Source organism: Rhinatrema bivittatum, chromosome 2, assembly GCF_901001135.1.
Source record: "Rhinatrema bivittatum chromosome 2, aRhiBiv1.1, whole genome shotgun sequence".
NCBI classification, from domain to species: domain Eukaryota; kingdom Metazoa; phylum Chordata; class Amphibia; order Gymnophiona; family Rhinatrematidae; genus Rhinatrema; species Rhinatrema bivittatum.
The window spans coordinates 812,084,606-812,104,107 of NC_042616.1; the positions used below are offsets into that span (position 1 = coordinate 812,084,606).

Sequence of the window (19,502 nt, forward strand, 5' to 3'; positions counted from 1 at the left end):
AGTGCACAGAAAAGCAGTAAAAACTGCTTTTCTGTGCACCCTCCGACTTAATATCTTAGTCATATCTTAGTGATATTAAGTCGGAGGCCCCCAAATTTAAAAAAATAAATAAATACAAATTTAAATTGGCTGGCGGCCTGTGGGGTTGGAAGACGGACGCTCAATTTTGCCGGCGTCCATTTTCCGAACCTGTCGCTGTCAGCGGGCTCGAGAACCGACGCCGGCAAAATTGAGCATCAGCTGTCAATCCTGCTGACAGCCGCCGCTCCTGTCCAAAAAGGAGGCGCTAGGGACGCGCTAGTGTCCCTAGCGCCTCTTTTTACCGTGGACCCTAATTTGCTTCTTCTTTCCCCCTGAATCGCGCTCAGAGAGTGCTCTCCCGCAACTTTTACTGAATCGGCCTGATTAAGGAAATGCAGGTCAAGCTAGCGCACCTTCCTGCATCGGGCAGTACTGCTTAATGCCCTCATTTGCATGGGATTTCCATGCGAGGGTGCTGAGCAGTGCTCCCATTTGGAAACATGCATTTTCTGCACTCAAAAGTCCTCGCTGCATGGGCAGTAAGTTTTGCAGACAGAAAATGCTGATTGAAGTGCAGGCAGAAAGCTGCGTTCGGCTGAACAATCCTTTCTGCTTCGTCCTATAAGAGAGCAAGGTAACAAGCCGAATGTTAAAACTAAGGGGCCAATGCGATACCATGCGCAGTAGCTAGCGAACGGTTTAACCCACGATTGGAGGCGCGTCCGTAACCCCTGATGCAATACAGAGATTAGTGCGTCCAAATCACCGCGTAGCTGATAGCACTCATCACATGTAAATACCATGTAGATGAGGCCATTTGCTAACCCCCGATATGCAAAAAACATTTCCCACGCGGCCAATGCGATCATTGGGACGCCGCAAATTTTACGACAGCCCGGGGCCGGCGTGAAGGTACGCCACGCTCAAAGGCGCGTTGAAAAAAAAAGAAAATTCCTGCTCTCTGTGATTCCTCCTGATAGCATCGTCGCGATTCTAAGTAGGAGGAACCAAATAAAGCAGGTTTAGATAAAAAAAAAAAGAAAGAAATGTTTTTGAAACAAAAATTCTGGACGCCCAATATACACACCCAAAATACAAGGTCTACGTCGTGTATCTTCTGCGTGTATGTGCCGGTAGCAGGGGAAAACGGACACTCGTAGATTAACAGTCACCTTTCCTGTGCAAGCAATGCCAAGGAGACGCTGCGGACAATTTTCCCTAGCGCCTCCATTGTAGCGCGGCCCCTAATTTAAATATTGCATCGCGCGCCCAGAAGAGGTGGCTGGGCGTGCGTTAGGAAAACGGGCACTCAACACTGAGTGCCCGTTTTCGGCGCGCAAATATTGTATCGGCCCCATAAGGGCTGAAGTTCATAGCACAGTTTCTTAACATGCAAGCTAATTTTTGTTCAAGCAGGGAGAGCTTGCCTCTCCCTGCTTGAACATAACTGGAGACAAGGGAGAGAAGGAAAGTTACAGGAGGTTAGGATAGATAGGCAGAGGGCGGGGGAGGAGTGGGAAGGAGTTGCGAACCAATGGGAGGAGGGGAATTCAAACAGGAGACACGGATTGGTGGTTGAGGATAGAGGAGGAAAGAGAGGAGGGGGTCAACGTTCAGTCGGGAGGAACGGTTGACGCAGCAGGTTGAGGCTTGCTTTCCCAGAGTAGGTAAGAGCAGTTTATAGTTCATAAAACAAAAAAAAAAAAAAAAAAATTCCAATCAGATAGAGGTTATTAATTTCAAGAAGGGAACCACTTGGCTTTGTAGTGGGATATATTCACCGTTGATTTACAGGCTCGGCGTCTACGCCGTTGCCTCACAAAAAAAAAAATCCTTTACTTTTAACAAGTTCACTGGTATCGCAGCGATAGTTCCTCCGGGCTATGCCAAAAAAGGCCAAGGAACGGGGCTGTGCCCCCCCCCCCCCGGGCTCCCTGCTACTTCGCGAGCAGCCCCGCCCCTCCCCCCTGTACTTGCCTCCGACCTGCTGTCTCCGGCCCCCCCCTCGCCGGCTCTCGCGCGGCGATGCGCTGGCTTCCAGCTCAGTTAATGCGGCGGCCATTTTGTCTCCCTTTGCTCCGGCGACCTCCCCCCCCACTTCCCCTCAGCCTTGCTTTGGCCGGAACTTGGGTCACATGCCAGCCGACTCCGGTGAGAGTGGCCCGGAGTCCGCGGATGCGGATCTCATGCCTGTACCTAGCCCCTCCCGCGCTGGTAGGGAGCATGACGCTGGGGTCGCTGAGGTGTCACTGAACGCTTCGGCGGTAGATTTCAGTTTTTTGTCTGAGGGCGGGAGCCCCCCTCCTCCCCCCGTCGGGCTTCCCGCTAGGCTCCGTTCACTAGCCCCTCCCTCGGGGGGTGCCAGCCCTGCTTCCGCCGAGTTCTTTAGCGGCCGTCCCCCGATTCCTAGCAGTTACCTGAGCAGAGGCAGATCCCGGCTGCGTGCGGGCTGGGCAGGCAGGGCGGGGTCACGTGGCACTCGTGGCTCGAGGGGCAGCAGCGGTTTTGGGGTGCCGCGGGCCAATTCGGCGCGTAGCCTGGGGAGCAATGATGGCAGCGCGGCGAATGCAGGCGGTGTGCTGAGAGGTGCGCGAATTAGTAGCAGAGGTCCCCCTCTACTCGGTTCCAGTTTGGACAGGGATTGCAATACAGCTCTTGTGGCCCAGGGTACAGAGGTAGGGCGTGCATTGGGTAGGAGTAGTGGGTCAGGCAGGGCCAGGGAGGGAGAAAGGGAGGCACATGTACGGCGGGAGTTTACGCCGCGGGGGACAGGGTTGAGACGGGTGAGCAGAGGATTTGGTGGCTGGCCTGCCTGGGCTGATGGCGAGGCTGCGCTAGCACCGTATGAGCCTGCGGCAGATTTTTTAGGAGCCAGAGCGCAGACATATTAGTCAAAGGGGTAGCTGGTTCGATAGGGATGTAGGACGGCCCATAAGGGTTGGGTCACTCGGGGTGGTGAGGGGCAATAAGGTGTGTTTTCTTGCAGAACAAGAGGAGGACGAGTTGTCGGGGACATCTGGCCAAGAAGCTTGGAGAGAGAGGGAGCATGCAGGAGAATTGACCGTACAGGCTCACAGCGGCACGGGGAGAGGCGGAAAGACCTTGGCGGCGGGGTACGGGAGTGAAGCGTCACGACGTGCAGGTGAGAAAGTGCAGGGGAATGGGAGTGATAAAAGTAAAGTGAAAAGGAGGAGGAAACGTCCGTCCTCTAGTTCCTCTTCGAGTGATTCTGAGTCATCTGAGGTTTCCTCGGAGTCAGGTCCACGGTATAAAACGGTGTTAGAAGAAGGGCCTTTACATGGGGTAGGGCAGGCAGCTAGTGCTACCCTGGCAGAATTATGGGAAGGTGTCCCGAGGAAGCTGCGCAGAAAAATTAGGAAGCGCCGTTATGTGAACATCTTTAGATTATTAGAAGGGCGGAGGGGAGTGAAGAGGAGTAAAAAGAAGGGCAAAAAGAAACATTCTAAGTCAAGGGGTGTAAAGGTAGCAAAGAACATTGTGAATTGGGTTCGGGGATTTCTGCGGCTAGCTAGCGTAGTGGGGCATTATGATGCCACTCAATATGGAGCTTTACTATCTTATGCAGATAGTATCCTGGGTGCTTTTAGGGATTATGAAGGTTGGGCTTGGCTCAACTATGATGAGAAATTTAGGGATAGATGGCGGGTAGCAGAGGCATGTCGTGGGGGTTCCCAGGATATCATTTGTGGTTAACACAAATGACGGCTAAAGGGGCTAGCGGGAGTAAGGTGCTTGGTGTGGGACGGAGGTATGAGTGGAGGGGGAGGTGTGGGAACAAGTTACCGCGGCTGGAGGGCAAGCTCTCAGGGGAATGGCTGGAGGTAAAGCTAGAGGAGGAGGCAGTGATACCTGTTGGAGATTCAACAGGACGGTCCTGCTTGTTCCCAGAATGTAAATTTCGACATTGTGTGTTCCAGCTGCAGAGGAGCGCAACACAGCCCTTAAATGTGGCCAGGGAGCTAGCGGACTCCCAGGTAAAGGGTGGAAAGTGTAACACAGTAAGTAGGGTGGCGGACTCTCCGGTATCGTTACAGGCGTGACCCCTTGGCTGGAGAGAGATATCCGGACAGGTGACTGGCTCGGTTCTTATCGGATGGGTTTAAAGAAGGCTTTGTTATTTCGTATGTAGGTCCCGGAGGGTATGTCGGTGAATGATTTTATACTGCGGGATAGTTGTTCTGTTCGTTATGCATCATTTGATAAGGCAGTTAGTTTGGTATTGGCAGCTGGGCGTTTGGGGTGCCTGTTGCGGTTCAGAAGACTGAGGGTCCGGTATCGAGGTAGTGTTTTTAGGGATAGAGTTGGATTCAGTTACCTTTGAGGCGCGGTTGCCAGCGGAAAAAATTGAGAAGTTGAAAAGGTTGGTAGAGAATATCCGGCAGTTAAAGTTACGTTGCGTCAGATGCAGTCTTTGATTGGTGCATTGAATTTTACTTGTAGGGTTATTCCAATGGGAAGGGCTTTTATTAGACGGTTGTCTAGCACGACGGTAGGAGTACGCAGCAGTCATCATTTCATTAGAGTAACTCGCAGGGTGAAGGAGGAGTCGGGAGTGTGGGAGGCTTTTCTGGTGTCTTTTAATGGAGTGGGCATTCTACAACAGGAGGAGGTTTCTAACGTGGATTTGGAGTTATATTCGGATGCGGCAGGGGGAATTGGTTTTGGAGTATATTTTCAGGGTAAGTGGTGTGCGGAGCACTGGCCGGAGGAATGGAAAGAAGAAGGGCTGACAAAAAAAAAAATATTACTTTTCTGGAATTATTTCCAATTGTGGTCGCCTTGCATTTGTGGGGGAGACAGTTGGCAAATAAGCGAGTGTTGTTCTGGTGCGATAATTTGGGGGTGGTACAAGTCATTAATCGACAGTCAGCGAAATGTCACAGGGTGTCAGAATTATTAAGAGAATTAATATTTCAGTGTTTACAATTGAATTTGACCATTCGAGCGGGACATGTGCCCGGGGAATTGAATGTGATAGCTGATGCTCTCTCTCGTTGTAAGTGGCAGGATTTTCGAGAAGTGGCGCCGAAAGCAAATGTGGTGGGAGTGAAGTTGCCAAGCCAGCTCTGGAGGATGGGTCGACAGCTTGGACGCTGATTCGGAAGTCGATGGCACCGTCAACTTGGACAGCATATGTGCGGGGATACTGGGTGGTAGCGGGATATTTACAGGTAGAAGGATGGAGCGGGGGTATGGTGGCGGAAGAACTGATTGTTAGATTTATCCTTTGGGCGAAAGATAGTGGATATTCTTTGGCAGCAGTGAGGGCGCACTTGATGGGATTTTCCTTTTTTCAAAAATTGGGAGGATGGGGTAATCCTGGAAGTAGTTTTTTGGTTAAAAGAATTTTAGGAGGATGGAAACGGGAACAAGGGTTGTCACCGGATATGAGATTGCCAATTCGTTACAGAGATCTTAAGTTGATGGTGGGATGTTTACAAGAAGTTTGTTGGTCTCAGTATGAAGCGATGTTGTTTCAGACAGCGTTTGTGTTGGCGTTTTTTGGGGCAATGAGGGTGGGGGAGTTAGTTGCATCTTCCAAATCAAACGCGAGGGGTTCAGGTTTGAAAGCACAGAATGTTTGGTTGGGTGAGGGAATAGTCACACTTTGCATTCATCGGTCCAAGGTGGATCAATATGGCAAGGGTCAATTAGTAAGATTGGTTCCAGCAGTGGATGAGTGTGTGTGTCCAGTAAGTCAAGTAACGCGTTTTTTAGCTGTTCGACCTCGGGTGGCTGGATTATTGTTGGTTCATGAGGACGGATCGCCAGTCACGATTTATCAGTTTGTTCAAGTTTTAAAGAAAGCGCTGAGGTGTTTGGGTTGGGACGAACAGCATTTCACGTCGCACTCCTTCCGTATTGGAGCAGCGACTTCGGCGGCGGAAGGTGGATTGTCTGGTAGTGCAATCCAATCCATAGGGAGATGAAAATCGAAGGCATTCAGGTCTTATGTACGGCAAAGGAAATTAAAAAAAAAAAAAAACTTAAAAAAAAAAACTAACACACGGAAATGCATAAGTCATAATGAGGAATGTGGTACTGGCATTAATTGTTGTGTGTTTTTTCCAGAGAGGCAGACGGTGCGGGGGCTGCGAGAATGTGTCTGGGTCGTGGGCCATTCTTTTATACACTGGGCTGAGCATAGAGCGAAGAATAGACCGTATGGAAGGAACTTGGAGCTCGAGGAGAGGACCTGGAGGATTCTATGGCTCAGTCATCGTGGGATGAAATGGGACGGCTTGTTATCCTTCTTGAACAAAAGTTTATTACAGATGGACATTCCAAAAATAGTGCTGATTCATTTGGGGGGGAATGATGTGGGGGATGGGTCCTGTAAGGAATTGATAGCGAAGATTAAAAAGGATTTCGGTACGTTGATGAACGCCATGCCTGACACCCATTGGGGATGGTCTGACATCATAATATGTTTGAAATTTATAAGTTCGCCTTTATGGTGTAAGGGAGTTAAGAAGTTGAATAAGCAGATCGGAAAGTGGGTAATAAGGCAGGGGGGGTTTTGGGTGCAACATGAGTTGGCTTGGGAGGTGATCCCTGGCTATTTTCGATCTGATGGAGTTCACTTATCAGACGTGGGTATTGATTTATTTAACAACGCATTGCAGGAAAGTTTAGAACAGGTGATTGAACATATTAGGGCCGCAGTGGGGGGAAACAATGACAACTAGCGTTGTTATTGTTTTATGGCGGTAAACCCGAGCCTCAAATGTTGTTAATTGAATTGTACTGTTAAAGTTTATAAAAGGGGGGGGGGAATCTTGTGCAGTGCGGGGGGGCTGCTGCACGAGATTGCCAAAGAGCAAGAGGGGGGCCGATGCTCGGAGGCTTTATAGGAGGAGGCTCTACCACTGGAAGAGGTGGAGGGCACTGTTGGACTGTTACTAGAATGGGGGGGGGAAATGTTGTATTGTAAGTACATTGTGGGGCTCGGGTCTTGGTAATAAACTGCGGCCTGTTTTATACCAAACAAAGTGGTGGAGTGATTTGTGGGTAAGCTTGGGAATGGAGGTTTGGGGGGAAGAGGTGGAGTAAGGAATGAGCGAATCTTGCATCTCGCAGTTATTAAACTCTGGATGCAATACCTTAATGGTATGCTAATAGGTCACGAGTTAAAAATGTGCACAAACCGTAAAATGTGCACAAAGAAACAGGATTCATGTGTATTAATCATATTTTTTTACATTTAAGAATGCTTTATTGATACTCTATTAAGTACAATAAGTCAGTCAACATAAAATGGAGAAATCTATACTTACCTGATAATTTCCTTTCCTTTAGTCCTGCTACACCAGTCCAGAACATTTGGGTTTATCTTCTTCTCCCAGCAGGGCAATTAAAGCAGTATAGGAAACTTTAAAATAATTAACCTTATATTTAAATTTGTAATCAAAGATTTTTTTCAAAGGCAACTAGAAAAGTTTAGAAGAGGAATCTCTTTAAAGTTTCTGAAATAAACTTTTGTAATGCCAAATATATATTTTTAAATGTACGTGCTCATTAACTAACAAATATCTGTAATCAATCAAACGTTTACCTTCCTGGCTGGGTTTCTGGACTTCGGTGGCAGGACTGAGGGTAAGGAAATTCATAGGCATCAGAATAGGGGGGGCCGCAGGGGCCATGGTCCCACCCATAGTTGGGCCGGCAAGTGCCGTTTCTTACTAGCTAGAGTTGGTCAGGCCACCGTGACTCTTCCCCTCTCCCCCAGCCTGAGTGATAGGAGAGACCCCCCCCCCCATCCTCACCCTTCAATGCAGCCTGCTCGGAGCGGGAGGGACATTTTAGACACAACTTCTGCCGTGATCATGCTTCAAAAGAAACATCTATAGAAAAAGACCCCAAACTATATAACATGTGACAAAACTCTATAAACAAAAGACTTGTTATGTGGATGTCAATTATAGACCTGAGTGTACCTTCATACGATGCTGGTAAAAATCACAGCTATCGTGGCTATGAGCCTTGATTAAGGCTTCTCAATCATTAGGTACCTCAGTGTAGCTCTTTGAGATGAAAAAGTCCACTTGTAAATTAATCCATTGATGCCATTAATGTCACTTATCTTTTCTGTGGTCGGTCTTACTCTGCTGACATCCAGATGTTTCGGAGGCTTGCTCCTTCTTCAAGGGCTGAGATTTCCAAGAAAGACTCGTGGGACTAAATTTAATTCTAAAGAGAGCATAATTGAAGACATCTTTCAGTTATTGATAAAATCACTTAACTCGGACGCCAAACTATTGAATGTGATACATACGTGCTGTAATGGCAGTGCTGCGATGACAGTATTTACTTATTTAAAGTGGACTTCCCGTGGTGCGAGTGGTCTGTGGAGCTCCGCTGAAAATAGATAATGTTCAAAAAAACCTTACCAGCGCTGATATTTTTATTGTATGAATAAAACTATTCATATTGCTAAAGTATCTAATGGTACAAGAATCCCAATCTCCAAATGTTGAGAGAATTCGCCGGTTGTTTGTGAAACTAAAAATGCATTCTCGCTACTGGATACTATTTTGCCCGCTCTAAATATAGATTTTCTCTTTATATCAAGAGCGGCTAAATTGAAATTCAAATGGCTTTATTCTAACCTAGCTGGAAAGCTACCTGTTTGTAATGTGAATCGCTTCTGTTTCACTCAAAAAGATTAAAGGTACTCACTGCGGTAGCGGTCGGCTGCTCTTATGGCTCCTGTGTCGGCGCGAAAATGCCGGTTCAAGGCGCCATATTTAAAGGGATTCCTCCGAGGGATCAATTTCACTATACTACTTTGGACCTTTCTCCTTTCTCTAATATATCTGAAAAATGGTTTGTCATCTCGCCGTCCCTTTACCTCTTTGGCAAGCTTTTCTTCTGCTTGACGTTTTGCTTTCTTGACTTCTTTCTTTGTCTCTCTTAGTTTCACCAGATATTCATTCCTGTGTTTCTCTCTTTGGGATCCTTTATATTTCTTGAATGCTGTTCAGCTACCTCCTTTGAGAACCAGATTGTTTTCTTATTTCTCTTACCTTTGTTTACTTTTCTAACAAATAAATTTGTTGCATTTGGAATTGTTCCTTTTAGTTTGTTCCACCTCTCATTTTCTCCCAGTCTTTTAGTTCTACCTCCAGGTATGTCCCCATTTGGACAAAGCCTGTAGTTTTGAAATGCAAAACTCGGGTCTTTGTCTGACTTCTCTTTATCCCATTTGCAATGTCAAACCATAATCGCCTGATGATCCCTGGTGCTGAGGTGGGCACCCACCCGGACATTAGAGACATTATCCCTGTTAGTGAGCACTAGGTCGAGTACAGCTCCCTCCCTCGAGGGGTCCCATTACCATTTGTTTGAAGAGAGCCCCTTACAAGGCATCCACTGTCTCTCTACTTCTGGTAGATTCTGCAGAAGAGATTCTCCAGTCCATGCCCCCAGATAAAAGTCACCAACAATCAACACTTCCCCCTTCTTTCCCACCTTTTGGATGTCTTCGACCAGATCTCTGTCTAGTTCTTCCGTTTGAGTCGAGGGCCTGTAAACCATACCAGTAAAAATGGATGCACCATCATCGTTTTTTCAGGATGGCCCAGAATGTTTCTTCTCTACCCCACATTCCTTGCAGTTCACTTGCTTGGATATTGTTTTTGATATAAAGAGGTACTCCTCCCCCTTTTCTATCCTCTCTGTCCTTTCTTAACCAGTTATAGCCTGGTATGGCCTTATTCCAAAAATGAGATTCCATGTTTTTGTAAGCACAATGATGTCCAAGTCCACCTCCACCATTAGGGCCTGCAGGTCTGGGATTTTATTGCCAAAACTACAAGCATTTGTGTTCATAGCTTTGCAATTTATCTCCCTTGATTTGCCTCTCTTCCTAGTCACATTTTCTGCTTTTTTGATCTGCTTTTTTGCTTGGGGTGACTTGTCAATTTCATTGGCCATCTCCTGCCACCCCCATTCTTTAGTTGAAATGTCTGATAATATATGATCTGAATTTCTCACCTAGCATCCTCCTTCCTGCTACAGACAAATGTAGGCCATCCTTACCTTAAAGCCTTTTACTGCTCCATACACGACCCCAGCCTCCAATGTATCCAAAACCACTTTCTGTGCCCCAGGTTTTGAGCCAGGAATTGAAATTTTCTATATGGCATAGCTTCTCTTTTCCCTTTCCATGAACAGGTAATACTTCAGAAAAGGCAAGAGTCTTTGCAATGTGTGTTATCATTGATCCTAGATTTTTGAAATCTTTCTGTACTTCATGGATACCATTTCTATTGAGGTCATTGGTCCCTGGATGGGTAATAACATTGATATCAAAGTTCCTATTTTCTTCTTCAATGAATTGAACTGTTGTGTCACCATCAAAATGTGCCCCTAAATTGGTTCCTAAATTGGACATTTAAAGTACAGTCTTCTCAGGTTAGGAGGCCCCCCCAAGCTGGCCAAAAGTTCCTTTTGGGCCGAACGAGCGTTCCGGCGCGAACCCGCGGGGAATCACGTGACGCCGCGTTACTCCGACGTGACGCCGATGTCACGTGCTCCTTGCAAAGTTGGTCAGAAATGGCGTCCTGACCCCGCTGGACCACCAGGGAGTTGTGGTAAGTCTTTGGGGGGGGGGGGGATTAAGGAGGGTGAGGGGTTTAAATTTTTATTTGCACATATGGACATATACTCAACTCATTGAATTCTGTTTATGTCCATATTGACCGCAAATGGGACCCCCTTTGGACATATGGACATATGAACTTAAACTTTTGCTCTGCACATCCCTACTGCTCAGCATTTTTCACTGCGGGGCGTATATTATGTGCACACATGCGTGCACAGCTAAGGGAAAGCAGTGGCCTGCATATCACTATCCCAGACTGTAAAAGTTGGGGCCCAGTATTGGCTATTGTCTAAATCCAATTCCCCTTTTTCCCCTTGCCGTAGAAGCAAAGAGCTATGTTGCAGTTGCATCACAAGCATCAAGGCTAATTGGTTAAGAGTAGTAATCCCCATGCCCTCTGTTAAGGATAGCAACTGCCGCTCTGTGCAGGTTACCCCCATGCACCCTTTTCTTCATTTCCAACCTCTAATCTTTAGGGATCCACAGTGTTTAATCCATGCCCTTTTGAATTTCTTTACTGTTTTCATCCTCACCACTTCTTCAGGAAGGGCATTCCAGGCATCGGGCATCCACCACCCTCTCTGTGAAAAAGTATTTCCTGATTTAAATTTGTCTGCGAGTTTTGGGTGTCACTCAATACCAGGAACATCTCATCTGTTCTCCTACAATATTGTAACCTTCAGGTATGACATGACAATCTGGTGTCCATCTAATAGTGGCGGATTCTCTTTCCTCCTAACAGCTACCACTGCTGAGGTGTTACGAGCGCGCGCGGAGCGCGGCCGTCTCAAGCAGGTAGTAAGCCCTTGGGCCACGGCAAGACTTAGGGAGGAGCCCCAAGCCACACCGTGGGAGGTGAGCCGAGCAGGCATGGTGAGCCAGGCGGGTACAGAGGCAGGGAGTAAGGAGTGGAGTCTGACCCTCAGCCGGACCTGCACGCCCATGGCAACCAACACGGGGATGTTGATTGATGAACGGTCCTCCGACTGTTCCCGGCCCTTTCGGACCTGCCGCTGGGTACGGCAATGGGCGGCAGGCCGGACAGAGGCGAGGGCAGACAGAGTCCTTACACAGAAGACGTCAGATGGGGGCTGAAGCAAGACATCCAAGACAGGCTGAAGCGAGACATTGAAGACATCAGAGCAAGGGCTGAAGCAAGACATGGGCACTGTCTCTCAAGGTGCCCTACACAGCCAGCACAGCTGGACTGGTCACGGACCACCCTGTCCCACAAACTCGAGAGCGTGACATGTGCAGGGAAGAGGAAATGGTGGGTTGCTGCACTCCTGGCAGCCAAAGCAGGGAAGGTTGCTGCACTCCTGGCAGCCAAAGCAGGGAAGGTTGCTGCACTCCTGGCAGCCTCAAGCAGGTAGGAATGGCGGGAACTGGATCAGGCATGGGTTCAGGAACAGACATCATGGCAACATCCGGAACAGACATCAAGGCAGAGACACTGGACAGGGAGCCATCAAGGCACGGCGGACCTGGATCAAGGCAGAGGTACAGACGACTGTAGTGCTCAATCCGAAGGCCCTGAGGAACTGACAAGAAAGTCCTTTTATACAGCTGAAGTGGGTAACTCCCTAGGAGGAGCTTGCCAGGACCGCCCCTTGCTGGCCCTATAACTTGGGTAGAGAGCTGCGGGCCAGCCCCTAGGAAAAGGGCGTGGCCGGAAACCAGGAAGTCCAAACACGGCCATGCAAGCCACAGGCAGACCTCAGGAACAGCTAGGCCTCCAGGCCCTGGAGCAAGTCCAGGATGGAACACAGGCGAGGCCCTGGCTTCGAAGTGGCCTCCAGTGGAAGGTGAGATACCACCTGTAGCGCAGCAACAGGGGGGATCGTAACATGAGGGATGGAAGGGGTCCTGATTAACTCACGTGGAATGCTGATACTAGTTTGGGTAGGAATGATGGAACCGGCCCTTGAAAAATTCGTAGGAGAGGATCTCTGTAGGGCTAAGCCTGCCTCTCTGAGATGCACCTTAACTGAGAAAATTCCTTCATGGAATTCCATTTCCCAAAACAGCCCTCCTTGGATGCCTATTTTTTTGACTGAAGGGGCCACCTGCCCAAGGCCCATAACATCCAAAAGAGATCCTACTCCATTCACATCCCAGCCTGACTATTGAAGGAGGTGGGGTATTATTTTGGAAACCTGATGGCTCTCTAAGCTGACTTGGTGCTTATAAGCCCAATGTCTAAGTATGGGTGCGGCATAACGCCCTGACTTACTAGATCAAAAGCCACCTTTGGAACTGGGCATATTCACCCAATACGCAGAGCCTTACTGGATTCTGGCTGAACACACTCAGATGGGAATATGGTAGTGGGCTTCTGCTATATCTGAAGATGCTGGGTACTCTCCTTGCCTCACCAAGAAGCCTCCATCCAGAAGTGAGGCAGATGCAGGTAATAGTTGACCCCTTTTTGTTTTATTTTTTTAATCACACACTGTATTGAGCAGGTGCCTCTAATATTATGTCCTGGTCTTGGTGCTGACCCTCATTCTACCACAATGATGGTCTTGAACATGACCGCTGAGACCAAGCACCAACATGGGAAATTCTGAGGAGGCTATTCCTCTACTCCTGTAGCAGAGGATAGCTTTGCCTAACACTCTTCCCTCTCTTCAGGGTATCCACTTCAGTAAGTGCCCTACCCCTTAGGCCAACATCCTTGGTGGCTTTTTAGAACCCTGGAAGTAAGGCTCCCTTTTCGCTGGGATTTTTTTTTTTGCAGGAGTTAGAGACACCGCTGAAGTAGCCACACCCTGGAAATAAGGGCTGCCGGCTCCTCTTTCTGGGATAGGCATATTATGTTGGAGCCATCATCATCGAATGCTAACTCCCCCTCTTCCTCCAGGGTGGTCTGGGGTGATTTTCTTCCAGATCATGAAGCTCCCCTTGAAGCCTGGGGACTGGAGAATCCCCTTGAAGGGGGTTCTGGATTTTCCCTCAGCCCCTTGGCTGCTGCCCCTAGGGGATGAATGTTAAACCTTAGGGAACCAGAGACACTAGAATGTATAGGTCCTTTATAGCTAGATAAGCTTTGTGCATTAACCTAACTCTGGAGTTAGGGCTCCCTACCTGGGCCTTGGGCGGGGGGGGGGGGGGCAGACCTTCCCCAGATCTTATCCTGGGACTAGCCCCTAGCATTCCTGCAAAAGTGAAAGGGAGATTCCCTTCCCCCGATAGTCGTGAGCTATTCTGATCCTGTTATGTCTGCCAGGGATCAGACAAACAGCTCTGTTCTCGATTGCTCTTCCCTAGCTTGAGGGACCAAGTGATAGGTTTTCACCCTAGAGTTACTCTCCTAGGTTCTCCTTGAAGCAGGATACAACTGTAGGGCTGGGCATCTGCTTGGCTTCACTGGGCTGTAAATTGCACTCTCAGGCCAATATAATATAGCGCACTCAGCTGAACGCATTATTTAACCTGCAGATGGATGCATGTCCACAACCCCTTATACTATAACGGGATTAGCGCATCCAAAACGCACGTCCAACCCCCCCGCGAACCTAATAGTGCTCATCACATGCACATGCATGTTGATGATGCTATTAGCTATTTTCTCCAGATCCAAAAAAAAAAGTGCGCCCGGTCCGCACATTTTTATGCTCAGAAATTAACGCCTGCCCAGAGCAGGTGCTAATTTCTGAGCAGCCCAAAACAAGTGTACAGAAAAGCAGAAAATACTACTTTTCTGTACATCCTCCAACATGGTGACATGAAGTCAGAGGAACAAAAAGGTTTAAAAAAAAAAAAAAAAAAGTGTGCAGGCGGTCAGATTAGGAAAAGGGATGCTCAGTTAACGAACGCCCGTTTTCCTAACCCACTGACAGCCGACCTCCCCTGGGCTCCCGCTGCCAAAGAGACACCACTGGGGTGCGCATTTGTCCTTAGCGCTTCCTCGGCAGCGCCACTCCTCATTTAAATATTGAATCACGCACCCAGGAGAGGTGGCTGGGGGTGCGTAAGGAAAGCGGGCGCCTAACACTGAGCGCCCGTTTCCCCCACGTCTTTATTGTATTGGCCTGTCTGTCTTTAAGGGCTGCTAGGACTGAGATTGCCAGCCACCAGCAAGGGTGTGGCAGGCAGCCCATCTGCAGCGTTCTCTACAGCAGGTCAGCTCTTGGCCCTGCCTGGCACCTGGGAGATAAGAAAGTCTGTTCACTACTGAGATAAGCTGGCTACTTTCTGATTTATTTTTTTTTTCGATTCTTCATATCGGATTAGTTCTGAACACTTTTAAGACCTGTAATAGGGTACTTGCTATTATTTCATGCATCACGGTGGAGTTATTTGTATCTCAGTGAGCTCGTGCATTTTCCTGTGTCATGTGAGGAAAGCTACTGCTAGAATTTGAACCCAGGGTGTCCTGTTTCCTGGGCAAGTGCTTCAGCCAACTAAGCCTCGGCTGCTAAATCAAGGACAATGTGTTAAGATGAAATATGTTCACAAATACGTAAGTACAGGAACATTGGTTCTTTCCTGCTAATTTTCATTCCTGTTCATTCCCCAGATCAGTCCAGACAAGTGGGTTTTGCATCCTCGCCAGCAGATGGAGGCAGACAATAAAACTCTGAGGCACTGCTACATAACCGAGAGAGCCACCTGCAGTCCCTCAGAATTGATCTGGTCCCAAGCCATAGAGTAAACACCACCCCCCTTTCCAGGGCGAGCAGGTAACTCGGGGTTGCAACCCCCCTGAGCTGGAGCCTCTCATACTTCCAGAAAACAAAACTCTGATAACTGCTTAACTCCCAAACTCTCAACTTATTTACAATTTGCAAAATTTCTCATATAAGGTTTACCAAACTATCAGGAAATTCAGTCTTTCGGAATCGACGGGACGGGTCTCTGGACTGATCTGTGGTATGATAAGAATGAAAATTAGCAGGTAAGAACCAGCCCAGGCAAGTGAGATGTACTCAAGCACCCCTAGACTGGGTGGGAACCCGAAAGACCCGTGCGCAGAACACTCTCACCAAATGTTGCATCTTCCTGTGCCCGATCACCCAATCGCTAATGCCTGGTGAAAATATGAAGCTGCTGCCCTACATATCTCCTGAGGAGACACCAAATGACCCTCCGCCCAGGAGGCTGCCTGCGCCTTTGAAGAATGCGCGCGCAGACCTTCCGGAACTTTGCAACCCTTACAAATATGAACGGAGCAAATGGTCTCTTTCAGCCAACGAGAGATCGAGGCTTTAGAAGCTTTATCTCCTTTCTTCACACCATCGAACAACACAAAAAGGTGATCTGACCGTCGAAAACTGTTAGTTACCTTAAGGTACCACAACAGAGTGCAATGCACATCCAAATGATGAAGCTCCCTTTCCTGCGGGAACTCCCTAGACCATTCCGGAAAAGCTAGAAGTTCTTCTGTCTGATTCATATGAAAGAAGGAAACCCAGAAAGGCAGGGTGTTCCTGACCATAGACAGATTGTCGAAGTTGCAGGTGCAGGTGATGCACCTACTACGTCTTCCGATGCCAAAAGTCTAGGATTATTTGCAGGTCCTGGGCTTCATGGTTTCCACACTGGACTTGGTTCTGTGGGCCTTTGCTCATATGCGACCTTTGCAGAAGGCGCTCTTGTCCAGTGGAATCCGTTGTCAGAGAAGTATCACTTGCCTTTACCTCTTCTAGGAGAATCCAGGTTCAGTCTCTCATGGTGGCTCTCTTGCCACAACCTGGAAAAGGGAGTGGATCTGGAGGCCCCAGATTGGGTGGTAGTAACCACATATGCCAGCCTCAAGGGTTGGGGGGGGGGGGGGGGCGCGGTATGTCAGGGGCAGTATGCTCAAGGTCTTTGGTCAACAGCGGAGGCATCCTGGTCTTTCAATCGCCTGGAGACAAGGGCGGTCCCCAGGGTTCTGGAGGCATTTCTCCCTTGGGTCAAGGGCAGGATGTTGAGAATTTTCTCGGATAAGGCGATGATGGTACCCTATATTTAAAACTAGGAAGGATTTTAAAAACTCCCCGCTCTTTATATCTGGGAACTTTTGATTTCCAGATACTCTGAGAGGAAGGGGGGTTGCTGCACATACATGTGCTCTCTTTCACCCACCACCTACACATACTCTCATACACATACACACAATGCTCTCACCCACCCATACATACACCCCTGCTCTCTCATCTATATACACATGCTCACTCTCACCCACCCACATATGCTCTCTCACTCACCACCTAGACTCACACATATGCTCTCTCATTCATACATTCCTTCTGTCACATTTCTCTCCTCTTGAAGCAGCAGCAGTCTCTGTCTTCAGCCCTAGCAGCTGATCCAGCTGTGGCCTTGATGAGAGCCATTCCATGCCATTCCTCCTAACCTAAGGCTCCGCCAGCCAACCTTCTGATTCCGGCAGGGCTGCGATGCTCCTTCTCGTCCTGATTCTGGCGGGGGCCGTGCTGTTCCCCCCTACTACGCCGTGTTACGCCTCTGAGATGAGGATATCTCAGCCAACCACAGATACAGGTCGATGTCATCATCAAAGGCCTGCGATGTCAGGCCAGTGATGCCAACATCGTTGCAAAGCGCCAAGTGGACGGAGCTAATGGAGCAAATTGATTAGGAGGGACAGAAAAAGCCTTCCATCAGGTCGGATTCAGCCCATGGGCTGTAGTTTGCCCACCCCTGATGTAAAACATTGCTTTTATGTCATTGTGTAACAGTAGAACGTTTCTCTGTTCCTTACATAGGGTGGGATCAATCTATGAAAATCACACAAAGGTCCATGCTCGAAAGGTTGCCCAGGGCCCCTGTAAGTACTTAAAGGTGGTGGTGGTGCTTTTTCTGGTATCTCCCTGATGTTGTGTGAGTTTGGGGTAGGGCTACAAAAGTGGGCGTGGATATACACATTCTCTAATTCTTTTATTCCCGATGGACGTTGGGTGTGTAAAGAGAAGGGCAGGACAATATGTGGTGCTGGAAGTGGTCTATAGGTTCTCAGGAATATTGGATGGTGGAGGACTATGGAGCGATGTGGTGGAGTGCAGTTACTGTCTGTGGGTCTCCAGGGCATTGTGCTGGGGTGAGTGTAGGTGGGGATACTCCTGCTAGGATCAGGCTGAGTGGAATGATAGTGGACAGCACTGAATTTGGTGAGGATGTGGATGTATGGGGGCAGGTTTGCAGTCTGCAGAGTGGGGTGGGGGTGCAGCGAGAGGAGTATGGTAGTGACGCAGTTACGCACTAACATTTAGTGGAACGTGACTCCATTTTGGAATAATAATTTGTATTGTATTAATACGAACGGCGCTATAAAATGTCTAACACGTCAATTAAATGACGAAACAATAGTCTGATCATAAGCTACACCTCCTAGAGGACCACGCTAGCAAATGCTTGTTCAGCAGTTTGCAAATTGTTTGTTCAGCAAAAAGTAAAACGCATGTGCGATAGATAAGAACTGTAAAGTGCATAAAAGTTTGCTCCTAAGGGATAGTGTGTACGGAGGCCAGATTGCTGCTTATGGTAGTCTCTTATTTCTGCTGTATATTGACTTGGACTCAGCTGCCATTCAGTATATAGTGGAATGGGGAGGGGGTAATTCCTCTGGCCTGTATGTGGGGAAGCAGGAATACTCACACTGTGCTTCCCCTCCCTGTATGCAGTGAGGTGCACTGGTGGTGATGTTACTCCACCTTGCAGTACATTGGATGCGTGTTTTGGTTGGGAGGGGGTGAGGGCTTATGTTTTTCCTGCATTGCCCCATTGCTGCTGCTGCTGCGGGATGCAGGGGGGCAGAAGGCTGCTGTTTGGAGTAGGGGGGTGGGGGGTGTTCCCTGGTGGCTGCTGGGGCTGGCTGGCTTCCTCCCTGCAGGCTGGGCCACCTCAGGGCCTCCTCCCTGGCATGTGATTGCTTTGCTTGGTAACAAATGGTGACATCACAATGTCAGGCAGGAATTTCTGAGCTGGCGGCAGGAGGCTGCCCTTTACTAATAAGGTGCAGCTGTACTCTGGCAGCTCAGCCTCCCTTTGTAACTCGTTGCTTGTTATAATGGAAGTTCTGAACAGTCATGACCTGGTGACCATCAAAGCCCAGAAGGAGAAACTGCTGAAGGAGAACACCGAGATGCGCAAGCTGGTGGGGCTCCTGCAGGAGAACGTGGAGCTCCGGTGCATTCTGGCCGACCACGGCAGCCTCGACAAGGACTGCTCCATCTACCAGGCGAACAAGGACAGCAAAATGATTAAAGGTAGGGGAGGAGCGAGGGGCGGGCACAGAACGGGCTCCAGCCGGCCGGGGGGCGGGGATTATCGGGGGGGGGCAGGGCGCCCGGAGGAGCTCCTCGACCCACGTGGAAGCGGCCGCGTTCAGCAGTCGGAAGACTCGCCCGGCCCCCATGAAACGTGCTTTCCACGTGGCCGCTTGACAAAGGGTAAGTCCGCGATGGGATTATTGTAGGGCAGCCGGATCGGAAGACGCGTAGTCTAGAGTTGTGGCACGCTTTGGACGTTCATTTAGTGCTGCCAGATGGATGCAGCGTTGCACAACTACACATGCGATCTGGAACAAAGGAACAAGGTTTCTTTAGTGTACGGACAGAAAACAGGTCTTGGGCACACAGTAAATGAGAGCAACGAGGGACAACTGGGCCCCCAGCGTACCCAGTTACTCTCATTCTCTATTCCTTTTGATAAATGACCGCATGCAGTTCCATAACTAAAACAGCACTAGCTCCTGCCCTTCCCTTCCCTCTCCACCCCGCTCCATATCCTTTGACCAATCTCTGGGACCTGTGCCTACCACTGTCCTCTGTTTGGCCCATGCATGTCAGTTTAAATTCTGTCCCTGAGCCGCTCTCGTTACCTCTTGGGTTGAGAGGCCCATAGTTAA

General features: G+C 48.8%; 1 protein-coding gene across 2 annotated transcripts in view; it reads left to right on the top strand.

Moving 5' to 3' along the window:
- The first annotated feature begins 18,589 nt into the window (after positions 1 to 18,589).
- LOC115085804 (speriolin-like protein) overlaps positions 18,590 to 19,502 on the top strand; it is a 670,698-nt gene continuing 669,785 nt past the window's right edge. For both annotated transcript variants that reach the window (XM_029592238.1, XM_029592239.1), the window contains exon 1: positions 18,590 to 18,861. In XM_029592238.1, coding sequence (XP_029448098.1) covers positions 18,663 to 18,861 — 199 coding nt within the window. In that variant the 5' untranslated portion in view covers positions 18,590 to 18,662. The remainder of the gene's footprint in view (positions 18,862 to 19,502) is intronic.